Raw genomic sequence first — 26,707 nt, 5'->3', positions numbered from 1 at the left:
TTTAAAAATAAGAAATACAAAATTGAAATATAGTGTCTTCATATTAGAAATATGTATTAGAATTTAGAATATGGAATATTCTGTAGAATATAGAATTAGAAAGTATTAGAATATTAGAAATAATTACTTGTAATATGAGAAATTAAAGTTATTAATTAGAAATAAAGTTAAGGGTGGCTGTATGAATAGACAGCCAGGCCTGGAGATGGGAAGTTCTGAGTTCAAATCTGGTCTCACTGATGTAGGCAAGTCACACAGCCCTCATTGCCTAGCTCTTACCACTCTTCTTCCTTGGAATCAATCCCTGAATTGTTTCTGAGATAGAAAGTAAGGATTTTGAAAGAAAAAAAAGGAAGGGAGACTAGACTCATTGAAGGTCAACTATGTAGGGGAAAGGGAATTGTTCTCCTGAATCTTTCACTTATATATTCAATTCTTTTCCCACACGCTTGACCTTCAATGAGTCCATATTGAGCCTAATGGACAAGGATGGAGTCCCTGCCTTTCTAGGGCCACTACATTGAAAGAGTTCAAGGGGCAACTAGATGGCTCAGTGGATAGAGGGCCAGGCCGAGATGGGAGGTCCTGGGTTTAAATCTGGCCTCAGATTCTTACTAGCTGGGTGACCCTGGACAAGTCACTTATTCTCCATTGCCTAGCCCTTATTACTCTTCTGCCTTGAACCCAATACACAGTACTGATTCTAAGACAGAAGGGAAGAATTTTTTTAAAAAGCATCTAGGTCACTGAGCAAACACCAAATTTCCTTTCAGGATGCTCTAACTTCTTAACTGTTTGGGAAAGTTTAGACTGTGCTCCAGGGTACTCTGCAGTCCCAATCAATGGGCCAGACAGCCCTCTGTCCTTAGAGCCCTGTTAGCTTCTTTCCAGCCACAGCTTGTAAACTGATCTGTAATCCACTTATTTCCTGAAAGATACCTGAATTGCCTCCTCTCCCTTCTCATTCCTCTTGTCTTCAGGATGGCTCCTAGCCAGCTTGGCATTTCTACAGTCACAACCACCTTGACAGGGCCAGGGAGAGAGTGAGCAAGCGATCCCAACAGTCTTGCTGGCAGCAGTGATGACGAGGAGAGAATCTGAAGAGGGTGACTGCATCGTGATGGATGACACTGAGGGCGGGCGCCAAGGACGCTCCAGGAAAGCTTTTAGGAAAAGGTGACCCTGAAGATGGGAACCAAAGGGAGGAGAGGCAGGCGGGGTGACTCACCTATGACCTGTTGGTATTGCTGGACCACAGAGCTTGGATCCGGCCCCAAAAAGACGTAAAAGTCCAGAATCCCCCCCACAGTCCTCCAGGTCAGGGCTGGAGCAGGCTGTAAAACCACCTCTTGAGAAACAAATAGAGAACAGGAGTTAGTATCATCTGACTACAGTTCAAACACCCAGAAAGTATACTATTCTTTCCATTTTAATTTAATTTAAGGAAGTGGACTAGACTAGTGATGGCAAATCTTTTAGAGACAGTGTGCCATGCCCCTCCCCCCATGCATTCCAGGTGTGCCCTGCCCCACCCTCACCCCCACACAGGAGAGGGAGGAAGCACTCCCATTGGCTAATGGGCAGAGGGGCAGGGGATGTGAAAAAAATGTCTTCAGGCAGCATGGAGAGGGGGAGGGGAGCATCTCTGCCCTAGTCCCTCTGCCTTTCTAGTAATGAGCTGTGGAAATTGGTGGGGGGAGGGTGGCTATATGCCCACAGACAGCACTCTGCATGCCATCTTTGGCACCTGTACCATAGGTTCACCATGATTTCACTTGAATAGGGCACTCACAAGTTGGCAGTTTTTCTACAAAATTTTCTCCAATTTATTCTCTAAATGGAGGGAGAGGAGGGGGTGCAGTTAAGTGACGCAACGGAGAGAGGGCCTAGCCTAGAATTAGAGACTCGAGTTCCAATCCAGTGTCAGATACTTACTAGCTGGGTCACCCTGGGGAAGTCACTTTACCCTGTTTGCCTCAGTTTCCTCATATGGAAAAAGGGCTGGAGAAGGAAATGGCAAAGAGTCTTTGTCAGTATCTTTGCCAAGAACACTCTAAATGGGTTCATGAAGAGTGAGACATACCTGGAAATGATGTGCCATTTCCTTCTCCAGCTATGTCAATATATTTGCCAAGAAAACCCCAAATAGCATCCCAGGGAGCTGTATATGACCAAACAAGAATGATGGCATCATCGGAGTGGGTTTCCTAGAGCACAGATGGGTAATGGATGGGCCCAGGGCCCCACAGTCAGCCTTCCCAGCTACGAGTGGACCATGGTGGCCCTGGCCCCCAGGAGATGAATCATGGATGTACCCTGGGCATGGCAGCCATCAGGGAGTGAGGAGGGCCAGGTGGGGAAGGGCTCAGAAGCCAGGCTGGAGGAGGAACAGCTAAAGGAACCAGGGACACCTGTCCTGGAGAGGAGAAGACTAGGAGGGGACAGGAGAATCGCTGCACCAAGGAGAGCCAGAATTGCCTTCATTTGGCCCCCAGTAGCAACAGTGAGAAGGGAACTCAAGCCAATATCAGACATCCTGCACAGGAGGGGACTGACCTCAGGTTTGTCTCTTAACCAAATATGGCTCAATTAGGAGATGACAAATGGGAAAGCACCAACTTTAGGGTCAAAAGTTAGACTCCTGACACTGGGAGTACTGGGTCGCAGGGTCAACTTTGCCAGTTGTTCATAGATCACTTAGTCTCTCCAGGCCTCGGTTTTCCCCATCTCTGAAATGGGAATAATAAACCTTGATCTCTCACTTAAATAGGCCAATTCTGAGGATATTTAGGATCCCGCAGTTATACTGGAAAGGGAACTGGATTAGGAGCCAAATCTAATTCTGGTTCTGCCACTAAATCAGAACCATACAATCTGGGCAAGTTACTTTCCTCCTGTTTCCTCATCTGTAAAATGGGTATATTAAGGGGCAGCTAGGTGGTACGATAGATAGAGTCAGACCTAGAGTTCAAATCTGGCCTCAGACACTTCCTAGTAGTATATCCCTGGATAAGTCACAACCCTGTTTGCCTAGCCCTTGCCACTCTTTTGCTTTTAATTGATACTAAGACAGAGGGCCAGCCAAGTGGCTCAGTGGATAGAGCACTAGACCTCTGACCTCAGTCACTTCCTAGCTGTCTAACTCTGGATAAGTCACTTAACCCTATTTGCCTAACCCTTATTGTTCTTCTGCATTGGAATTGATACTAGCAAGAGTGAGAAGAAAAGAAAAGAAAAGAAAAGAAAAGAAAAGAAAAGAAAAGAAAAGAAAAGAAAAGAAAAGAAAAGAAAAGAAAAGAAAGAAAACAAAAGAGAAGAGAAGAGAAGAGACTTGATACTAACCCCAAAGATAAGGAATTTTAAAAAAAGAAGAAAAGGGGGCAGCTGGGTAGCTCAGTGAATTGAGAGCTAGGCCTAGAGACAGGAGGTCCTAGGTTCAAATCTGACCTCAGACACTTCCCAGCTGTGTGACCCTGGGCAAGTCACTTGACCCCCATTGCCTAGCCCTGACCACTCTTCTGCCTTGGAACCAATACACAGTATTGATTACAAGATAGAAGGTAAAGGTTTTAAAAAGAAGAAGAAAGGGAGGGGGGGGAGGGAAGAAAAGAAAATGATCTTTGTTTCCAATAAATAATGTTTGGAAATGACCAAATAAAATTTTAAAAAAAGAAGAAGAAAAGAAAGTACCTGAGACAAGATTTGAATATGGTTCTTCCTGACTCCAACTCTAGTACCATATCCACTGCCCTGCCTAACCACCTACATGCATTCATTCTTTCCACAAGCATTTATTAAGAGCCTTATGAATAACAGGCACCATAGCCCTGTGAGGATCAAAAACAACAAGGTATCCCCCACTTTGGAGGAGCACCTTCTGGGGGTGGAAGGTAGAGCCCAGGAAGGCACAGAGCAGAAGGCCAGGCCTCATCTGTGGCCTCTTCTCTGTCGACCTAAGTCTGGGGGGTTTTACGGCAGGACACCTATTGGCTAGCAGGGCCGGGCCTGGGGGGCCAGAGACTCCTTCTCTGGAGAGGGGCTCCTCCGGGAGGGCCCCACTTGCCTCTTCCCAGGCCTGAGAATGGGTCTCCTCTGAGAAGAGGCGAGGGGGAGCACAGAGAGCCATGGGGAATTTTAAGCAAATGATTCAGCATTGTCCGTGTGGTTAAACTGCTCACCAATTGCCAAAGAACCGGGCCGGGCCAGGAAACAGATGTCTCCGCTCTCTGAGACAGCCGTGCAGCCCCCTTTGGGGCTTGGGTTATGTTCTCTTGTCCCAAATGGGCTCTGAAGATTCAGCCCCTTCTCTGACTGAATCCAGGCCAGAAGGCCTCTGCAGTGAGGGTGGCAGACCCTTGACCAGATCGATAAACACTGCTTTGGCTGGGACCCCTAACCAGCCTTTCTTTCAGCCTCCCCCACAAAGAACGTTCTCTCTCCCTCCCTTCGGCTCTCAGGCCTCTGTTTTCCTCCTCTGTGAAAGGGGACTCAGAAGCCTTTTCCTGCATACTGAACAGACCCATTCTGAGGATTTCATGGATTCCTTCACCCAAGAAGCATTTTATAACAGCTCTCTCCCTCAGGCTGCCCCCAGCCTAGCACAGGCCCTCATCCCCTCGAGCCCATCCATCCCCTGGCCTCAAGCCTCTCCCCCCTCCAGTCCACCTTTCCCCAGCTAATAATCTTCCTCAAGTGCTCACTGACCATCACTCCTCCTATTCAGTAACTTCCAAGGGCTCTCCATCCCCTTCAAAATCAAATATAAACTCTGTTGGCATTCAAAACTCTTCACAAAGTAACCCCCACCTTCTACTACCCACATACTCTCTAATTTTTTTTTTTTAATCCTTACTTGCTACCTTAGTAACAACTCTCAGACAGAAGAGCAAGGCTAGGCAGTTGGGGCTAAGTGACTTGCCCAAGGTCACACAATAAGAAGTATCTGAGGTCACATTTGAACCTAGGACCTTTTGTCTCTAAGCCTAGCTCTCTACCCACTAAGTCACCTAGCTGCCCCTATTTGGTTTCTTCTTAAAGACCACCATGGACAGAGAACTTACTACCCACCATAAGCAGCTCATTCCATTTCTGGATAGCTCTTAATTGTTAGGAACCCTTTCCTGTGCAATCTTCCACCCCCCTTCTTCCAGGTCCCCACACATAGGCCTCTGATTGATGCTTCTAATTCTGCCTTCTTGGGCCAAACGAAACAAGTCTAATCTCTTTCATGGAACCCAAGTTCTCTTCCACATAATCTAATTTCTCTTTCACCTATGTCTAATGGCATCTTTCATAACGTCTTGTATTGCTATGCAACTTTCCATGCATGTAGGCCTTAGTACCATCACCCAACCGGAAGCCTTGAGGGAAAGGAATCGATGTCAGCCCTTTGGTCTGGCTCATGGCTCACAGCGCCTTGTTGATCTGCTGCGATGGATTGCTGGAATGGTGGGGGAGCTGTCATCCTCTGAGGATTCGGCTTCCCTCGAGGAGTTGCTCCAGAGCAGTGGAAGTCCCCGCTTACCCATGGCATTGCTGTTCAGCAGGAAGACACCATGAGCAGATCCCGCCTCCTCCAAACTCAGGTAGAAGGGGTGCGCCCCATAAAGATTGTACGACTCCTGGGGATGAAATCAATTTGGTCAGAACACCTGCTTGCTTGTCTTTTACCCCGTCCCCAAAGTTATTCAAGAGTTTTGGAAGGAAATAATTAGGTCAAAAATTGCCAACAACATGCTTCTCAAAGCTCATTCAAGCCCCAGTTAACCCAGATAGAGACCCCAATTAAGATATCTGATTCTACCACTGAAGCGCAGGCAAAGGGAAAATATAATTCAGTCCTGGGGCTAGTGATCCAAAGGCAGGATTGAGTACAATGTGAGTTATTTCTTCTACAGGGAGTGGACATGGATATGGAATTGCTTTCAGGACTTAGATGGAAAAAGAGAGAGGAATGAGTTTAAAGGAGAGCAAGACAATGGAAAGAAAAGGAATGGAGAAAAGAGAAAGAGGAAGAAAAAGACAATCACTGGAGGAAATAGAATATACTGGAACCCAGGAAGGACTGTAGCTTCAATACATCCCAATTCTCTGGTGATCTTCCTTTTTCTAGGCTGGGTCTTTTTTCATCTACAAAATAGAGAGGCTATACTAAATGATCTCTAAGGTGCCTTCCAGCTCCAAAATTCTGTGACTATCCCAAAGGGGAATGTCAAAGAAGATTGTATGTGCCTATATTCTGAAAGATCCTTGATACTAAGAATGGATATGTATAACTATGGAATGGGATACAGGCCTGGAGATGTAGGAGCATAGCAAAGTATCCAGACTAGGAATGTCGAGAACCCAGGAAGGTTCTAGTATCATACTTCCAACTGGAGCACCAAATGCCTCTGGTTTTGAAAGACTCAAGAGACTTTGGGGAAACCAGAAAGCTACTTACCAGAAGCTCCCCTCAACTCCCTTAGACCACTAGAAGAAATACTGTCATCTTAGCTGAGAATTTCACATCCCCACACCAATACTGACCATATCCAAAATGCTCATTAGAAATAATCTCATCTGGGGGCAGTTAGGTGGCTCAGTGGATTGAGAGTCAGGCCTATAAATGGGAGGTCTTGGGTTCTAATATGAACTCAGACACTTCCTAGCTGTGTGACCCTGAGCAAGTCACTTAACTCCCATCACTCAGTCCTTAAGACTTTTCTGCCTTGGGACCAATACATAGTATTGATTCTAAGATGGAAGGAGAAAGAGAAAGAAAGAAAAAAAGAAAGAAAGAGAGAAAGAAAGAGAGAGAGAGAGAGGGAGAAAGAAAGAAAGAGAGAGAGAGAGAGAGAGAGAGAGAGAGAGAGAGAGAGAGAGAGAGAGAGAGAGAAATAGGGAGGGAGGGAGGGAGGGAGGGAGGGAGAAAAAGAAGAATCCCTTCCACCAAGAGGCCCTCTAGCTCACTACCTCTATCAAGGAGTATATAACCCAAGGGAGAGAGAGGTGGGAGGTTAGGGGGAGAGAAGAGGAATGGGGATAGAAATGGACAGTGGAAATGGCTACCGTAGGTGGGACATCCCGGGCCCAAAAACTCAAGGTGGTCCAGTCGAGGTGGTGAAGAAAGCCCCGGCGGTGCTCCCCCAGGCCATAGAGGAACTCAGATGGGAGAAGGGTAGATATTTGGAGGAACTGGTCAGCAAAGATTAATGGGGCCACAGTTGTGTTCAACCTGGAGAAGAAAGGTTTGAGGAGGTGGGGAAGGATGAGGGAGAAGGTGTGGAAGGGCATATGACAAAAGTTGGGGGAGTTGAGACAGAGAAAGCAAAAGACAGAACATGGGAGAAAGGGTTTTGGACAATCAAAAAATGTGGGAAGCACAGATGGGAGATGATGGAGGAAAGTGGGGTAGACAGGTAGGGGAGAGGGAAGAAAGTAAAGTGTGAATCTACCATTCCATAACACAGTATCTCAGTAAGCCTACTACATTTTCTGTAAGAAGAGCTACTGAGGGCAGCAAGCTGGCTCAGTGAATTGAAAGCCAGGTCTAGAAACAGGAGGTCCTGGGTTCAAATCTGACCTCAGACACTACCTAGTTGGATGACCCTAGGCAAGTGACTTAACCCCTATTACCTGGCCCTTATTGTTTTGCCTTGGAAACAATATTAATTCTAAGACAGAAGGTAGGGCTTTAAAAAAAAAAGAGCTACCACATTTCTTTTGCCAGTGTTTCCACCAATGGCTGGATGTTAACTATACTTAGTAAAGACTTCATCAATTGTTGAAAAACCAGCAGCCATCACTATTTGGGTTTCCAGCCTCTGACTCAGCAGTATTAGTAAGATTTGGACTTTCATGTTTAGAGGATTTGGGGGTGGGGAAAGATGGAGCTGACCCTAAAGCTAGAAAGCCTCAGGCCTAATCTCAAGTGGAAGTGTCAAATGTTTCCTCTAAAGTTTCTGTGGAAATGGGTTTTTAGTTGGAATTGTGATGACAGGAATTCCATTATCATGAGCCTAACTGGACACTCGTGGCTCTGGGGGAAAGATGGAGAAAGGGAAGGGGTGGGGCAAGGAAGGAAGAATATTGATTTCTAACAAGTCAATGCAAGAAGAAATTGATAAGAGGAAGCAGCTCGGTGACTCAGTGGATGGAGAGTCAGGCCTAGAGACAATCCTAGGTCTAAGCTTCAAATGTGGCCTCACTAGGCTCACACTCCCTAGCTGTGTGACTTCATTTCACCCCCCATTGCCTAACCTTTACTGTTCTTCTGCCTTGGAACTAATACACAGTATCAATTCTAAAATGGAAGATAAGGGATTAAAAAAAACGGAAACTGATATACAGAAAATAGAGGGGGAAAGTCAAGAGTTTTGTTTTCTGGGCTGATATTTCTGACAACTACCGGGGTGTGCTTTTGTCTTGGAGTGCCAGATGAGATGGTTCCCCAAAATGGAGGATCTTTTCAGGTAGTGGAGTTGGTTGGGATAAAAGAAGATTAGCCTGAAGTTAGCTTCCTGGAGAGAAGACATAGACATTGACAGAAAGTGTTCCCTTCCTTTCCAAACTACTAATAGCAAAGGGGAAAGATCACCAGACTGGAAGGAAGTCAGCAGACTTGGCTCCAAGAACCAGCTCTTCACCACTCAGCTGGGTGACCCTGAGCAAGCCATCTATTTCTCTGGGCTTCCATTTGTGCTGTAAAATTAGATAGGGGAACCCCACAGCCTCTGGGGGTCTTTCCTGGCCCCAACAGTCTGTGACTCTGATCTCTAAAGTCCCCTTCTACTCCAACTGATAATAAATAAAAGCTAGCATTTCTATGGCATTTTAAGGTTTACACAGCACATTACTGATATTATCTCATTTGATCCTCAGAATAACCCTGTAAAATCTATGCCATTGTTATTCCATTTTATAGATGAGGAAATCTTAGAAGTTAAGGGACTTATCCAGGATCATGCAACTAGCAAGTGTCTGAGGTAAGATTTGAACTCAGATTTTCCTGATTCACTATACTTATTGGCTGCAAAATTTTATGAAAGTAATTAGCCCTCCAGGTAGTAAAAGGCCTGTAGTGAACTTAGTCCATTGATGGAAAGCAAATGAGGTCTTCCATAAATTAACATAGTTCAAGAGAGAATGGGAGAGACATGCCCCCTAATGCATAGTTCTAAATGCCCCTAGAGCAGCATTGGTGAACTATTGGCCAACTGCTTCATTCCCTCTCTTCCCAGTGCCCAAGGATTTTTTTTGCATGACCTCTTGCCCAAAGCAAGCACTTCCTCCCTCCTCTCTCTCTCTTTCTTTCTTCCTTTCTTTCTCTCTCTCTCTCTCCCTACCCTCTCCTCCCTCTCTCCCCAACTTATCTCTCCCTTCCTCTTTCCCCCCTCTCTCACTTTCTCCACCCCTCCAGTTCTCAAGGGGGGTGGGGGGGCTCACACACAGCTTGAATTTGCCCTCTGGGCACTCAAACTGCCAACAGAACATCCATCCTGGATCACTTCATACTCTACTGCAATGGTGTCAAACTTGAATAGAAATAGCTCCCTGCAGGTTGTCTCATGGCTTAGAAAACCACAAATTAACATTATATATGTCTTACAGTATTTTTAAAATTCTTATAAACATGTCCCAATTCCATTTCGATCTAGTTTGGGTTTGGCATCTCTGCTGTAGAGTACATTGTGCTAACTGGGCAAGATGTGTCCAAGGCTGATAACAAACTAGTCCTCTCTTTTCAGGGGCATGCTCAAAACAGGTAGGTGGGGGCTGCAGGCCCCACCACGAATGGTGGAAGGAGAACATATGCAAACCCTTTCCAAAGGAGAAAGAAAAACCAAAGAGAAGTCTCACAGTACAACTCCTGACCCCCGACGTTTCACCAAAATCCCAAAGGGATCCCTGGAGAAATCAAGGCTGTAGAGGGGATTCTGGGCTTTTTTCGTGGCGTTTGGAACTTCCAGAGGTACCTCGTATCTGGGGTTGTTGGGGTCGGTGAGCTGCAACCAAGAGAAGGACAGCGGAAGTAAGTGGGCGGCATGCAGATGCTGAGGAAGGAAGGGGGCCAGGGAGAGAGCTTGCAGGAGGAGGCGGGTGGGGGAGAAGGGATCTGCTGAGTCTCTCTGGGAGGCAAACAGATGAATCACTCCCCACCTCGTCCCCTCTTCCCCAACGACCATCTCCTCTCAGCTATCTCCTGGGAACAGTCTTCCTGACATCCCCTTCTGAAAGTTGCCAGTCACCCTGGCAGTGTGGAGGGGGAGGTAGCTGAGGCCAGACACAAGGTTGTCTAAACTGCCAATTGTGGACAAAAGAAGTGGGGCCTCCTCAAAGCTCAAGGCTGTGCGGCCAAAGGCAAGAGAGTTCCTGAAGCTCCGAGTACCCCCACACACCTAACTCCAAGAGGACTAGACCAGTGGCCTGTCTATAGCAAGGAAGAGCCTTTCTAGGTGTCTCGGGCCCTGACGAAATCATGGGTGATCCCTTTGTCATTGGCCTCATCAGGAAGGGCCTGGGTTCAAGCTCTGACACACAGTGGCTTATAGGACCCCAGGCAAGTCATGGCGGGCCACGGAGTAATGAGACTAGAACGTGCATCGGTCAACAATGTACCTTCCTAGAGGGAATTTCCTCACCAGCTGTTCCTTGTTGTTGATGGTCAGTCCTGCTGGACTTTTCATGACCTCGTTTGAGGTTATCTTGGCAAAGATAGTGGTTTCCATTTCCTTCTCTAGCTCATTTTGCAGGAGAGGAAACAGAGACCATCAGGGATAAGTGACTTGCCCAGGGTTTCTCAACGAAGATGTATCAAATTTGAACTCAGGTCTTCCTGACTCTGGGGCTGGGGCTCTAGAGGCCTTGTGCAACCTTGGGCCTCAGTTTCCTTATCTTTAAAATGGGGGCATTGGACTAGATGGAGATCCCTGATACTCCTCCTGGCCCTGCATCCATGATCGGGCTCTCCTATGACCTGGAGAAGCCCAGGGTCCTCCCACCTTGATGTGCAGCCGGAAGTCTGTCTCCAGATCCACCTGCAACTGCAGCTCCAGCACATCCTTGGGGTAGTGGGCCTTTGTGGTCCTGGTCAGCACCCCCAGGAAGCCCAGGTCTGTACGGTTCAGAGTCGTCAAGGCATAGCTGGGAAAATCAGGGGGGTAGAAGCACCAGGGTGACCCTCCCTGGCTGCTCTGCAGGAAACAGCAGCCTCTCGCCCCACAGAGCTCCGGGGTCACCACCGTGTCTCGCTCCGGGTAGCAGTCAAATCTCTGGGCCTCAGGGACATCACATTTCTCCGGAGGCCCCGATGGAGGACTCTGGGCCCGGATGACCCAGAAGGTCCCCACTAACACAACGGCCCCCACTATCACGGCGGCCCCCAGCCACCGCTTCCCCAGAGACGGGGTCTTCCGGGCAGCCTCCAGGGCTGGTTCGTTTCCCTCATCTTCCTCTTCTTCCTCCTCCTCCCCATAAGGCCCAGGGGTGTGAGTCAGGCGGGTGGGCAGCTTGCGGTATGATTTCATGGTCTGTGTTGAGAATGGAGGAGAAGCCTAGGGAGCAGGGAAATTGGGGGAAAACATAAAAGGAAAATATCTTAGCTTCGCAGAAGTGCAATCAACAGAAATAGAAAACCATGATTGTTCGGGGACACTGTGTATTTCCTGTTGGTGATCCGAAAGTATGCTACCCTTAAAAAACAAACAAAACCGGGGGCCCTGCCCTCTCAGGACTGGAACACACATTGGCCTGGAGTCTAGACACTCTGCTTCTCCATCTCCTGGCCTGGGAGATGAGTGCACACAGGTCCCTCTTCTTCAAAAAGGGCTGCAAAGTGTCATTGGCCATAAGCATCCATGTATGCCTAGAAATAGCAAAGCAGGGGAATCTGCCACAATGTGTCCTGCAAACCCGAAACTCTGCCCCCAGGACCCATAGAATCAAGCTCCTCCGTATGGCCAGTAACATGGGAGAGGGGCAGGATGGAACTTGGGGCTTTCCAGCTCACCTAGAAAATTCATATTAGCCTTCCCCTGCCCCGGATTGGGACCGGCTGAGTTGCAGGTGGATGGGCTACAACTTGAGGCAGATTGTGAGCTGGTCACATAGATCTGCATCTCCTTTCTGTACAGGTCTCCCATCCACTTCATGCCTTTCCAAGGCAAGGGAGAGTGTATCTTTACATGCATTCAATGCAATTGAATCCTATTCCACAAATATTTATTAAGAAATTTCTACATCCAGACATTGTCCTCAGTGCCAGAGACATGAAACCAAAAGGAAAAAGAAAAGAAATAATCCTTATTCTCAAGGAACTCACACTTAAGACTGCCCCTTTGCCATTTCTTTTCCTCTTCAAGGCTGCCTTTGATATTTATTTGAACCTAATTTTTTTTTAACTCTCACCTTTTGTTTTAGAATCTTTACTAAGGGGGCAGGTGGGCAGCTCAGCAGATGGAGAGCCAGGCCTAGAGACAGGAGGTCCTGGATTCAAATCTAATAGACACTTTCCAGCTGTGTGACCCTAGGCAAGTCACTTCATCCCCATTGCCTAGCCCTTACATAGAATTGATTCTAAGGCAGAAGGTAAAGGTTTAAAAAAAAAAAGCAATCAATACTTAATCAATAACTCCAAGGCAGAAGAGAAGTAAGAGCTAGGCAGAAAGAGTTAAAGTGACTTGCCCAGCATCACACAGCTAGGAAGTATCTAAAGTCAATTTTTAACCCAGGTCCTCCAGATTCCAGGTCTGGTGCTCTATTCCAGGTCTGGTGCTCCATTCGCTGAGCCACTCAGCTGCCCCTCACAAGTTCTTTAACTCCAGGGTCAATGCTCCCTCCATTGCTCTGTATTCAGCCTCCTTGTGACAATGGGAATGTAACAAGGGCAGGTATTTCATTTTTGCTAAATAAACATTATCTTCTGTTTTAGAATCAAGGCAGAAGAATAGTCAAAAGGCTAGGCTGCCTTTGATGTTTATTTGAATCTGATCTTTTAAAAACTCTCATCTTCTGTCTAAGAAGCAATACTAAATAGAAGTTCTAAGGCAGAAGAGCAGTAAGGGCTAGGCAATTAGAGTTAAGGGACTTGCCCAGGGTCACACAGCTAAGAAGTATCTGGGGCAGCTTTGAACCTATGTCTTCCAGACTCCAGGTCTGGCTCTCTATCCACTGACCTACCTCTGAACCTGATTTTTACTGAAAAAAAGTGATAAGAGGTGGGTGAGGAGAAAACAAGTCATAATTTGAACCGGGTTCCCACTATTGAGAGGCTGCTTTGTAGAGGGGAATCAGAGGACTTGGGTTTTAATTCTGCCTCCAATAGTGCCTGTGTAACCAAAGAAATGTCACTGAATCTCTCTTGGCCTCAATTTCCTTATCTGAAAAATGAGGGGCTTGGATTCAATGACTTCTGAGACAAGTCTAGAGCCATGATGCTATGACCTCAGTGGGGTCCCATCTTGCCAGGGATGCTGGGTGAGTGCTATCAGGAAGATACATTCTGTAAACTGTATAAACCACATCTTCTATCCTTTTGCTGAATTCCCCATCAGTTAGGGCCAAGATACCCTCAGAGAATCTCACTCAGAGGCACTTCTGGGCTTCCCTGTTCATCTGAAGTTCTGTCGCTTCTCCCTGTTTCCCATGCCAGATTAAAGGATGTTCCTCCTGTGTGGGGCTGTCAGGGGACATTTGCTACCTGGGTGTGCTGGGCATCTTGTTCCCAAACAACAAGCCTTATCACTCCATTCACTCAGTCAAAAATAAGTCTTTGCTAATTGAATGAATCTTTTGTAGACAGAGAAACAAACTTCCATCCTCTCTCTCCCCACCTTCCAGACTGAGCTTGCAGTGTAGGGTTAGAGCTGTACCCTAACATCTGCCCTTCCCAAACTCAATCTTGATCTGTGGAAGAAGGAAAACATCCTGTGAACAACCATTTAGCCTGCCTAACAAGCTGGTACTTAACCCTGATGCAATGGACAATATGGTTTCAACAGTGGCTCCCAAACCCTGGAAAAGGGATGTGATGCTGGAGAAAGAGACACCTCCTCCTCCCTCAGATGACCAATGAGAAAAACCTCTAAAGAAGAAGGTGGAGAAATATCTTTTCCTGGGGCCTCATCTGACCTTCAGACATCCACTTCAAAGTCGGGTAAAGAGGGGAACTTGGGAAGAAATGAACATTCACTGAGATACCTAGAGTAGCTTCATTGGGAAGACAAGGTGAAGGAGGGAGTGGGAATAATTACAATTAGTACTGACGCAGCCCTCTAAAGTTTGTAAAATGCTTCACTCATGTGGTCTCATTTGATCGTCACAACAACCCTGGCAAGAAGGTGCTGTGATTATCTACATGTTACAGATGAGGAAACTGAGGCTGAGAGAGGTCCAAGGACTCACCCAGGATCACAAATCTAGTATGTGAAGTCAGTCACCATCAGTCAAACTCAGATATTTCTGACTTCTTGCCTAGTACTTTATCCTCTGAGCCAACTCACTGCCCTTTTATTCCTAAGGGGGAAAAATCCACTTTGGAATTCATATGTAAGGTTTTTGGCCCATTTGTTTAGTTTGGGAGATTTGTTGTCTTTGGGTTTCTTAAGTGACTGTCTCAAGGAGAACAGAATGGACCACAACAAGGAAGGAAATCTGACCAAGTCAGCCATACAACCATGGAATGTCTGAGTGGCAAAGGACCCCAGAGACCATCCAGTCCTGGATTTAGTTGTTTTGCTTTGTTTTTTAAAAGAGTACAAAATCCAGTCTACTGTCTGTTTTATATAAAAACTGACTACATGGGTTATTGAGCTAAGGATTAAAAAAAATTTTTTTAAATATCATAACATTTTTTAATGTAAAAAAAAACAGACACCAAAGGACCTGGGTTCAAATGTGACCTCAGGCTCTTCCTAGCTGCGTGACAAGGTACTTAACCCCCATCCCTTAACCCTTATTGTTTTTCCATCTTGGAACCAATAATGGTATTGCCTAAAATATTCATTTATTGACGAAGACACTGAGACCCAATGAAGATTCAGTGATTTTCTCAAGATCACCTGGTAGTAATTAATTATAAGAGTTACAAGAGAACTCTGGTCTTCTAACAACCAAGATGGCACACACTCTCTCTCCCGTGCCATGGCCTCCTCTCCTCATCCCCCTTTGCCACTTCTTGACCTGGAGGGTCGGTTCCATCAAGAGGTCTCTTTCTCTGTCCTAACTCCTCTCCCCTCTTTGAGTTTAAGCTCCTTTTCTGAAAATGCAGCTATCCCTGTTGGACTCAGGAAGAGAGTCAGAAAACCATCCTAGCTTTAGGTGCTTTATTTGAAAGTTTATTCTGTCGTCATCTGTTGGCCAGACTTGGCAAAAATGAAGTGATGTTCCATGTTTGTTAACTCCATAGGCTTCTCCATTGGGAACAAGCTTTAAAAACTTTGCAAGGCCAATTCAATCAGTAAATATGTGACCTGTATCTAAATGAACTATGATGTAAAACTCATTTAAGAAACATGAGGGATGGAGAAACTGGTGTGACTTTATAGATCTGTAACAGGCATTATTAAACAGGGGTTCTTCGCATGAAGTCTGTGAATTTTTTTTAATGTGTATTTTGATTGTAGTGGATGGAGAACCATATGTGTGTGTGTGTGTGTGTGTATTTTGATTGCTGTATTTCTTCAGTATTTTATTTTATGCATTTAAAAAAATTCTGGGATTCATAAGCTTCACCAGACTGCCAAAGTCCAGGACACACGAAAAGATTAAGAATTCCAGTATTAAAATAGTAACTAGCAGTTACAGAGGATTTCATAGTTTACAAAGCATTTGTGATATTGTAAGATTATCACATCCCATTTAATAGCTGAGGAAACTGAGATTCAGTTAGGGGAAGAGATTTGTTCCAGAGGAGAGGCTAGATTTGAACCCAGGTCTCCTAGCCTCCATAATTGTTGGAACTCCAGGTCTTTATCCATCCTGCCACACATCTCTACTCTAATTAGCAAACACTAATTTGTGCAAATTAAGTCCCTAAATTTATCTGAGCCTTTATTTCCTCATCTGTGAAATTGGTATAGAAATGCTTCTACGACATTCCTTACAGAGCTGCTGTAAAGGAAAGTATTTTGTTAACCTTAAAATCCTGTGAAAAAGGAAAGCTATTATTTGAGAGGGGAAATGGTTCATAAGGAGTGGAAGGAGACTGAGGAGAGTGAGCTGGGCAACCCAAAGTCCCTGCAGAGTCCCTCAATACAAAATCAAATGGAGCCAAACAAAAACTCTTCTTATTTCTTTTCTCCTTCCCAAAGCTTTCCCAACTCCTTTATTCCCCAGAATGAGGTGTTAAGTTTTCACTCTGACTGGAAAGGGATGGGGTGGGGATGTGGGAAGAGAAAGAGTCATTCAGTAATGCCTGGAAAACTTTGACTGGTTTAAACCAGAAAATGACTTTCAAACAATTTTCATAGAAAAAAAAAGTTAGGGATTGAAGTGGTAGACTTCAGTGGAAGAAAGCATACTAATTCTAGGAAAATAGCCCCAGTAGGAAATAGCTTCAAGCTTGTATTTCCTGTAGCTCTATGATCTGTGAGCTGGGATCCTTAATTCTCTCTTTTCTTGGTTTTCTCCTTCACTTTGCTTTGGGGCTAATAATAGGACAAATAATGGGAATTTGAGTTACAAGGGACTTTGGAAGCCATCTAGTCCCAAGGCAGCCGGGTAGCTCAGTGAGTTGAAAGCTAGGCCTAGAGACAGGAGGTCTTGGGTTCAAATATGGCCTCAGACACTTCCTAGCTGGGTGACTCTGGGCAAGTCATTAACCCCCATTGCCTAGTTCTTACCGTTTTTCTGCCTTGGAATCAATATACAGTGTTGATTCTAAGGTAGAAGGGTTAAAAAAAAAGTTATCTAGTCCAACCTGACATTTCCCAGGTGAGTAAATTTCATCCTGGAAAAGTGAAGTAATTTTCCCAAGCTCACCTAGTTAGCTGGTGTCATACTCTGCTTTTTAACCCTCTCCTGGAAAAATCTAGCACCATCTACAAAACTGTCTCCCATGAAGGGGAGTATTGTGAGATTTGGCTATAGGGAGGGATTGGTGCTAAGGTCTTGAATGCCAGGATCAGAACTTTATGTTTTGTAAAATGAGAAGGGTATCCCAGTGGATAGAGCATCACACCAAGAGTCAGGAAGAGACTCATCTTTATGAGTTCAAATCCAGTCTCAGACATTTACTGTGTGACCCTGGGAAAGTTACTTAGCTTTATTTGCCTCAGTTTCCTCATCTGTAAAATGAGATCTACTCTCTTGTCAGGAAAACCTCAAATCAGGTCATGATATACTGAATAACAAAATCAATATTTTGTAATCAAAAGGGAGCTATTTTTTTATTTAATTTAATTTTAAAATATTCTTTCCATGGTTACATGATTCTTGTTTTCTCCCTTCCCTCTTCCCTCCCTCCTCCTGGAACTGACAAGCAATTCCACTGGGTTATACATCTATTATTACTCGAATCCTATTTCCACATCATTCATTTTTGCAATAATCTTTTAAAACCAAAACCCCAAATCCTATACCCATATAAACAAGTGATAAATCATGCTTTCTTCTGGATTTATGCTCCCACAGTTCTTTCTCTAGCTGTGGATAACATTTCTTTCTCATCAGTCCCTCAGAATTGTCCTGGATCATTGCGTCACTGTTAGTAGCAAAGTCAATCACATTGGATCTTCCCACAGTTTCAGTTACTGTGTATAATGTTCTTAGGGAGCTATTTTTTAAAAGATAATAATAATAACTAACATCCTTAGAATGCAACGTTTGCAAAGTTCTTTTATAAACAGTGTTTCATTTTATCCTCAAAAGAACCCTGGGAAATTGGTGCTATCATTATCCCCACTTACAGATGAGGAAACTGAGGCAAGCAGAGGCTGAGTGCCCAGTATCACACAGCTAGCAAGTGGCTGGGGCATAATCTGAACTCAGGTGTTCCTTAGTCCCAGTCTACCACACTCTCTACTGTGCAGCCTAGAGGACTAGCACTATTAGAGAGATCTACTAGAAGAAAACAAAAATTGTCCCTTGTGCACCAGCCGCCTCTAACTTGGCCCAAGACCAAGGGATGATAAAACTACAATTAAAAAAGTGTTTCCTGGGGAACACATGAGAAAAGCAATTCTAGCTGGGAGGAAGGTCTCACATCCTTTAGATCCTAACCTCTCAGAGGTCCTAAACAGTAAGGACACATTCTATGTTTTCTGTAAGTACTCATTGAGGCTGCTGTTGATTACAAATGGAGGGGCAGCATCTAAGGACTCCTCCATGAGCTTGGGCATTTTTGTACCCAGGCTTTGTTATGGTTCAGTTGTTTCAGTCGTGCCTAGCTCTTTGTGACCCCATTAGGGGTTTTCTTGGCAAAGATACTGTAGCGGTTTGCCATTTCCTTCTCCAGCTCATTTGACAGAGGAGGAAATTGAGGCAAACAAGGTGAAGTGACTGGCTCAGGGTCACATGGCTAGGAAGTGCAGATTTGAACTCAGGAAGATGAGCCTCCCTGACTCCAAGTCTAGGACTCTATCCACTGCACCACCTACCAACCTAAGTGATCTTACGTTGAGGCATGTGTATGTATATATATACAAAGATAGGTCATATATATCTTTGCATTTATATAGTTTCATATATATTTTATGTGTCTTTGAATATATATTTGTATTTGTGTATATTAATTAAAATTTTCCCCAGTGGACTTTTTTAAAAAAACCCATACTTTTTGGTTTTAGAATTAATACCCAGCATTGGTTGGCTAGGCAATGAAAGTTAAATGACCTGCCCTGGGTCAAATTTGAACTCAGGACCTCCCTACTCTGGGCCTGACTCTCTATGCACTGAGCCACCTGGAGGATGCCCACCAGTGGATTCTTGAAAGAGCAGTCAGAATGTGCAAACCCCTTGGAAACAGCTAGATAAATGTTGTCACACTTACCATGTGGGAGGGTGCATGTTACAATTGCTAGCTCCTTTGTATCTCTTTCTATCTTTTAAAATGTAAAGAATTGTTGAATCATTAAAATAGCTTATTTCATCCGAGAGAGCAATTTAGAAATGCAAATGCCCAACTGAGGAAGCTTTAGAGCAGGACACTGCTCTTTTAAAACAACTGTAACTTTGGACAGTCACAAAATAAATTAATCTCAGAGCTGGGATGGATCTCAAAGACCATCTAGTCTGATCCATCCCTAAAGGAGAGCCTTCTCAGACAAGTGGCCAGCCAGTATCTCCTAGAAAACCTCCAGTGAAGAGCTCCTCCCAGGTATCCCAGATCCTAATTAAAATGATTTTTTTTTTCCTTCTAGCAAGGCTAAAACCAACTATGTGCAACTTTGCCCCCATTCTTCCTAGTTTTGTCAAGATGCTGTGGCCAGAGTGCCAGGCCTAGAATCAGAAAAACTCCTCTTCCTGAGTTCAAATCTAGCTCCAGATGCTTACTGGCTGTCTGACCCTGAACAAGTCACTTAACCCTGTTGGCCTCAGTTTTCTCATTAATAAAATGAGCTGGAGAAGGAAATGACAAACCGTTCCAGGATCTTTGCCAAGAAAACCCCAAGGGCGGGGGGACAAAAAAGTTGGACATGATGGAAATGACTGAACCACAACAGTGTAAGCCTAATTCTCTTTTGCATGATAGCTCTTCAGATACTTGAAGGCAGTGACACCTACCCTCTAAGTCTTGTCTTTGGACAAAACATTCCCAGTTCCTTCATAGGAGATAGAATACTTGAAAAAACGGGAAGATTTGAGTTCAAATCTTCATTTAAATAATGTATAGCTATGAGCCCCTGGACAAGTCACTTCAGAGGGAGGGCACTAGAATGAAGAGAAATCAGAAAAGATTTCTGCAGACAGTGGGACTTTAGCTGGGATTCTGAAGGATGTTGAGGAAGCCAGGAGGTAGAGATGAAGAGAGAGAGCGGTTCAGGTATGCACTGGTGAGTGTGGTGGGGAGACAGTGAAGATTCCCAGAGTTGGGAAATGGAGTGTCTTATTTGAAGGAGAACAAAGAAGTCACTGCTCCTGGGATCTCAGACTCCATGGGGTTTGGTGGGAGTGAGGTGTAAGAAGGCTCCGAAAGCTTCTGAACACCAAACATATGTGATCCTCCAGGAGGCAAGGATTGGATGGATCTTATTGCATAGGGGAGTGACAGGATCAGATGTAGGATTCAGGAAGATCTCTGTGATGGCCGACTGAAGTCAATACAATATTGATTCCAAGATGGAAGGTAAGGGTTATAATAATAATAATAAGGAACCTTGAGGAGAGCAGAAGGAGGAAGGGAGAGAATTTATATTACAAAATATTAGAAAAAAATATTACAAATTTTCCCTACCTGTAATTGGTGGAGGGGAATACAATAAAATATAAGATCTTAAACATTTTTTTTTAAAAACATACAGAAGTTAAGAAGAAGGAAGGGTTTTGAAAAAAAAAGATAATGCATTCAGTTTTGGACATGTTGAGTTTAAGATGTTTATAAGATACTCAGTTCAGAGATATTCAATAGGCAGTTAGAGATGTAAGAATGGAGGCCAGTAGAGAGGTTTGGGTTGGATAAGCAGATCTGAGAATGATCAGCATGAAGCAGATGAGATCACCAAGTGAAACAGTATAAAGGGAGAAGAGAAGAGAGCCTAGGACATTGCCCAGTGGGGCACCCAGGATTAATGGGCATGACCTGGATATAGATCTAGCAAAGGAGACTGAAGAGGAGTCAAAGAGATAGGAGGAGAACCAGGAAAAAGTAGTCACAAAAACATAGAGAATAGACAATATCAAGTGGAAAAAAATGATTGATATTGTCAAAGGCTGAAAAGAGGTCAAGAAGGATGAGAAATGAGAAAAAGTACATCAGATGATTTGGCAATTAAAAGTTTGTTGTTTTTTAACTTTGGAGGGGGTACAATTTCAGTGGAATGAAACTACTATGGAGTTAAGAAGGGAGCAAGAGGAAAGGAAATGGAATCATATACTCTAAATGATCTTCTCAAGGAGTTTAGCCACAAAAGGGAAGAGGGATATGGGACCATATCTGGTGGGGATGGATAGTGGATTTTTTCTGAGTATGAAGAAGGAGACATGGGTGTGTTGGTAGGCAGTAGAGAAGCAGTCTATAGCCAGAAAGAGCCTGAAAGTCAATAGAAGAGTAGGGATGATGGAGGAGACAATCTGCTGGAAAAGACTGTAGGGAACGAGATCCCTTGTGTATAGAGAGGAATTTGCCCTGGCAAAGAAGAATCTCATAGGTCTGGTTAATTTCTGCTAATATATATTGGTCATCCCTCCTTCTATATCTATTTTCCCAGACTTACTTTTCCTTCTTTATTCTCCACTTCCTTTCTCTTTTAATTTTCACACTCTTCTTCTTTCATTTTTCCTCTTAGAAAAATCATTTTTTAATTCAATCAATTTAATTAATGTCTTTTGTTTTTACATCATGGTCATTTCTGGAAATAATCTCTTCCCCCCTCCACAAATTGAGCCCCTGACCACTTCATAACAAAGAAAAACAGTTAAAGCAAAAACACTGGATACAATGACCCACTTCCAACAATATACGCAACATTCTGCCCTAATGATACTCATTATTCTTAAACAAAAAAAAACTTCACAACTAAAAACTGAATTAGCAGGTTTTTTCCTTCCCAGCTTTCTTCTGGTCTTTTCACTACCAGTACCTAATCTTCCTTATGAAAAGATTTGGTAATGACATTCCTTCCCCCCAAGTCTTTCAAGGTCTCCCATTGGCCCAGTGAGTCAAGTTCAAATTTCTTACCTTATTTTTCTCCAAAATCCTTGGCAGAATAGTTCAAACCAGATCTTTTCACTCTTTATAAAATCTCATGCTCTCCTTCTCTATGTTATTTTATTATCCAACAAACTGGACTATGTATAGTACCTGTTAAAGACCCTATATTCTACCCTCCTTATCTTTTCATGTTGTTCCTTTCCATCTTCCATTCTCCCTTTTTTTCAGCTCCGTTGAATTCTTAGCCATTCTTTGCAGCTAAACTGAAATATCACTTCCTTATGAAACTTTCGGACTAGATAGCTGTATGGATTTCCTTCTATGCCTTACTTATCGAATCTATTTTACTAATCAACTTTTATTTTTAACCTAACTTTTTATTCTAACTTTTCTCATTAAAAAAGTATTACTTTATAAAATAATTTGAGACAATATATTAAATTTCCTCCTTACCAACTTTTCTTGGTTATTTCCCTAAATATTTATGAACTATTTTTTGGGTTCCCCTGCATTTATTATTTTGTCTTATTATATAAAATATCAGTCAACCAATCAATCAACAAGCATTTGTATATGTGCCAAGAACTGTGTTAGAAATGAGGTGATCTTACATTCTAGGGAAGAAAATATATACATATTCATCTGCATAAACAACATATATATGTATATATATGTATAAAACTTAAAACCAAGGCAACTAATTACATTAGCTACTTGGGGAATGGAGGGATAGAAAAAAATCTCATGAAAGAGGCAGCATTTGAGTTGAGCTTTAAAGGAAATTATTGATCCATTTGGGACAATTGGGCCCAGAGAAGTGTAGATAATGATTCCCCAGAAGTGGCCTCACACATTCAAATTCAAAGTATTCAAATTCATAATTATGTAAAATATAGTTACAGTGATTAGCATAGCATTCACTCCTTACATTAATATGGATAGTCAGCCAGGTCATAAACATTGACTTTCTCCAATTATTTAGGTCATCCTTTATTTCAGTGAAAGTTGTTTATAGTTAGTTTTACTTAAGTCTCCAGTCCTGCCTGTACTTGGTAGGAATGAAGGACTTTCCAATTGCCCTTGGGCTTAAACAGTAACACTTTGCACATATGATGTGCATCCTTTAGATTGTAAATTTCTTAAGGACAGGAATTGTCTTTTGTCTCTTTTTGTATCCTCAGCACTTACCACCATCCCTGGCACATAGTGGGTGATTAATAAATACTGTTCCTTGAACACATACAACTCTTGACTACTAGACTAAAAACTTCATGAGTTCAAGATGGAGAGAACACAACAAGATGTAAAATAGATAGCTTTGACTACATTAAATTAAAAAGCTTTTACAACAAACAAAACCAATGCAACCAAGATTAGAAAGGGAAATTTTTTTTATAGCAAATTTCTCTAACAAAGGCCTCATTTCTCAAATGTATAGGGAACTGAGTAAAATTTATAAGAATACAAAGCATTCCCCGATTGACAAATGGTCAAAGGGTTTGAACGGGCAGTTTTCAGAAAAAGAGACAAAAGCTATGGATAGTCATATGAAAAAATGCTCCAAATTACTATCAATTAAGGAAATGCGAATTAAAACAACTCTGAAGTACCACTTCACACCTATCAGACTAGCTAATATGACAGCAAAGGAAAATGATAAATGTTGGAGGGAATGTGGGAAAAATCAGGACACTAATATACTGTTAATGGAGCTATGAACCCATACAACCATTCTGGAAACCAATCTGGAACCATGGCTATAAAACTGTGCATACCCTTTGACCCAGCAATACCACTATCAGGGCTGATATCCCAAAGAGATCAAAGATAGGGGAAAAGGACCTATGTGAACAAAAATATTTATGGAAGCAATTTTTGTAGTGGCAAAGAATGGGAAACTGAAGGAATGTCTGTCAGTTGGTGAATGGCTGAACAAGTTTGTGGGTGATTATAATGTAATACTATTGTGCCTTAAGAAATTATGAAAAAAACTGGAAAGACTTGTACGATCTGATGCAAAGTGAAGTGAGAAAAACTAGAACTTTCTACACAGTGACAGCAATGACATATGTGCTGAATGACAATTATTATCAGCAATTAAAGGATCCAAGTTAACTCCAAGAGACTAATGAAGAAAAAAGCTATTCACCATCATAGAAGGAACTGATGGAATCTAAAGGCAATTTGAAGCATACGATCCTGCACTTTATTTCCTCCATTAATTTTTCTCTAGTATAATGTATGTATCTTCTTTTACAACATAACGAACAAGGAATTATGTATTGCATGATAGCATATGTACTACCTATATCATATTACCTGTCATCTCAAGGAAGATGGAGAGGTGGGGGAAAGGGAGAGCACATGGATCTCAGAATGTCAGAAAATTATTATTAAAGTTGTATCTATTTGTAATCTAGAAAAAATGTAAAAAATAAGACATGCATTATAAAAAAACCTTTATAAGGCCTTTAACATATAACTTATCATATGTCATATAAAGTAAATATCCTAATACTATGCCTAATGCCTATTTCTCTGGTGCCTGATAGGTATTTAATAAGCCTTTCATAGATTTAGAACAGTAATATAAGATGGTTAACTCCAACACATTCATTTTATAGATGAGGCAACTAAGAAGTAGAAATTACCTGAATCACCGAACATCAAACAAATAAGTAGCCAAGTCCAGATTCAAACCCAGGTTCTCTGATTCCAAATCCAGTGTTTTTTTTCTGTATCATTTGACTTCCTTGGTCTATATACCTCTCCTACTTCAATGGAACCCCTATTCAGTCAAAAGACTTCCTTTAGAATCAGAAGACCTGGGTTCAGATTCTGTCTCTGATTCGTATGTGTCTTTAGGCAGGCCACTTAACTTTATTTTCTCATCTGTAAAGAGGTAGGATTGGACTACATTGCTTTTAAAGTCCCTTCCAGATGTAAATCTATAATCCTAAATATTTTCCTTTTCATATTTTTTTTAACAATCTTTAAAAAATGTTCTGGGGGCAGCTGGGTAACTCAGTGGATTGAGAGCCAGACCTAGAGGTGGGAGGTCCTTAGGTTCAAATCTGGCCTCAGACACTTCCCAGATGTGTGACCCTGGGCAAGTCACTTTACCCTCATTGCCTAGGCCTTACCACTCTTCTGCCTTGGAACCAATACACAGTATTGATTCCAGGACAGAAGGTAAGGGTTTAAAAAAAAATGTTGAGTTCCAAATTCTCCCCCTCCTCCACCTCTTGAAAAGGCAAGTAATACATCGATTTTTCATGTGAAGTCAGGCAAAACACTTCATATTAGCCATATTGCAAAAACCAACCACAACAAAAAGCAATAGGCATAAAATGAAAAAAAAAAATATGCTCCAGTTCTGAGCTCAGAGTTCATTAAGTCTCTCTCTGGAGGTGGATAGTCTTTTACATCAGGGACCTTTGGAACTGTCCTGGATCATTGTACTGCATAATCCCAAGTATTGAGGGAAAGTATGGTGTTAGAATAAGGAGTCCACCTTCAAACTAGGAGCCCTGGGCTGTATCCAGTCTTGAATACACACTGTGTGACCCTGGGCAGTTTTCTGTGGATGTCAGAGCAAGTGCTAACTAATCTCACATGGATGAGGGAGTTTCCTCAATCAGGAATTATCTGTTAGCAAAGAAGTGGCAGGTTCAGTTTTTACCCTAAATCTGTGATGGTGAACCTATAACACATGTGTCAGCACTGACATGCGTAGTCATTTTTGATGACATGTGTCCTTATGCTGACTCAGCATGCCTCAGGGCCCAGGAGCTGCTGGAGCAGCAGCCTGGGCTGCTCGACAAGCTAGAAAGGGGTTCCTACAGAGGCAGGGAGGAGGAAGAGCAGGCTGGCAGGCAGGCTGACAGTGAGCAGGAGGGGTGGGGTAGGGTGGGGCCAGGCCTGCAGAAGACTGGGCAGGGTTCCAGCCCACATGCAATAGAGGAGTGCCTGGAACCCATTACCAGACACTTTTAGCACACTGAAAAATATAGCAATGGCTTTACTCACAATTTTTCCCTCTATGTACCTTTGGGAGACCTTATTCTCAGCATTAAATAATATCAAAACCAACAAAAGAAAAAGACTGACAGATGACATTAGTAGCCCTTTCTTAGGCTTGAAGTGTACAAAATACCAACCTTCAATTGAAGATTTAGCCAATGAAATTCAGTAACAAAAAAGCCACTAATAGACAGGTTAGTTAAAGAATTTTCCCTCCCCCTCACTTATCTTAATTCACAGCACCCCACACAAGTTAAAGAATATCAAGACCAACAAAAGAAACTGACTGACAGATGAACAAAGAAGTCACTAAGCAGGTAAGTTAAATAATTAGTTTTTGGTTTATTAACTAGAGTTATATATTACAATTATACATTTTTGTTGTTTAAACTATAACTATCACAAAGTTATGTGTTTTTTTCTCAAAGTGACACACCACCCCAACTATGTTCGGTTTTTTGGCGAATTTTGACACACCAAGCTCAAAAGGTTGCCCATCACTGCCCTAAGTAGAGTGGAAACCAGAATGCCCAGGCTTCCCTAAGGAGATCTAAATTCCAGAACTGGCTCAGATACTCAGGCAAGCCATTTCTTGCCCAAGCCCCCCATTTCCCAGGGCTCAGTTTCCTCCTTTGTGAAATGGACATAACAGTAAGTAAGCCCTAGCTGTGAAGAAAGCACTTTGTGAACCATAAAGCCCTATAAGAATGCTGAGGTTTTTGTTATAACTTTATTATTGTAATAATAATCATGTACCTGGTCCTATGATGGGGTGGGGGCTGGGGCACCCCATATGGTGCTGGCCTTCCAGCGCCTTACACAGGTCTTTTCCCCTCCTAGCTCTTTTTCCCTTCTCTCCTCTCCCCCAACCCCGCCAGTCTGGACAAGACGGGCCCG

The 26,707-nt window shown here is 43.1% G+C and overlaps 1 protein-coding gene across 2 annotated transcripts in view; it reads right to left on the bottom strand.

Annotated features, from left to right (window-relative positions):
- The window catches only part of LOC100028995 (lysosomal alpha-glucosidase-like), a 66,414-nt gene that overhangs the window by 36,651 nt on the left and 3,056 nt on the right, over positions 1 to 26,707 (bottom strand). For both annotated transcript variants that reach the window (XM_007498324.2, XM_001378840.5), the window contains exons 2-6: positions 10,983 to 11,534; positions 9,841 to 9,986; positions 7,051 to 7,216; positions 5,525 to 5,621; positions 1,229 to 1,348 (exon numbers count right to left, since the gene is read on the bottom strand). In XM_007498324.2, the coding sequence (XP_007498386.2) occupies positions 1,229 to 1,348; positions 5,525 to 5,621; positions 7,051 to 7,216; positions 9,841 to 9,986; positions 10,983 to 11,507 (1,054 nt within the window). In that variant the 5' untranslated portion in view covers positions 11,508 to 11,534. The remainder of the gene's footprint in view (positions 1 to 1,228; positions 1,349 to 5,524; positions 5,622 to 7,050; positions 7,217 to 9,840; positions 9,987 to 10,982; positions 11,535 to 26,707) is intronic.

Source organism: Monodelphis domestica, chromosome 7, assembly GCF_027887165.1.
Source record: "Monodelphis domestica isolate mMonDom1 chromosome 7, mMonDom1.pri, whole genome shotgun sequence".
Classification (NCBI taxonomy): domain Eukaryota; kingdom Metazoa; phylum Chordata; class Mammalia; order Didelphimorphia; family Didelphidae; genus Monodelphis; species Monodelphis domestica.
Note: the sequence above shows the minus strand (reverse complement) of the source record. Positions and strands in the feature narration are given on the sequence as shown.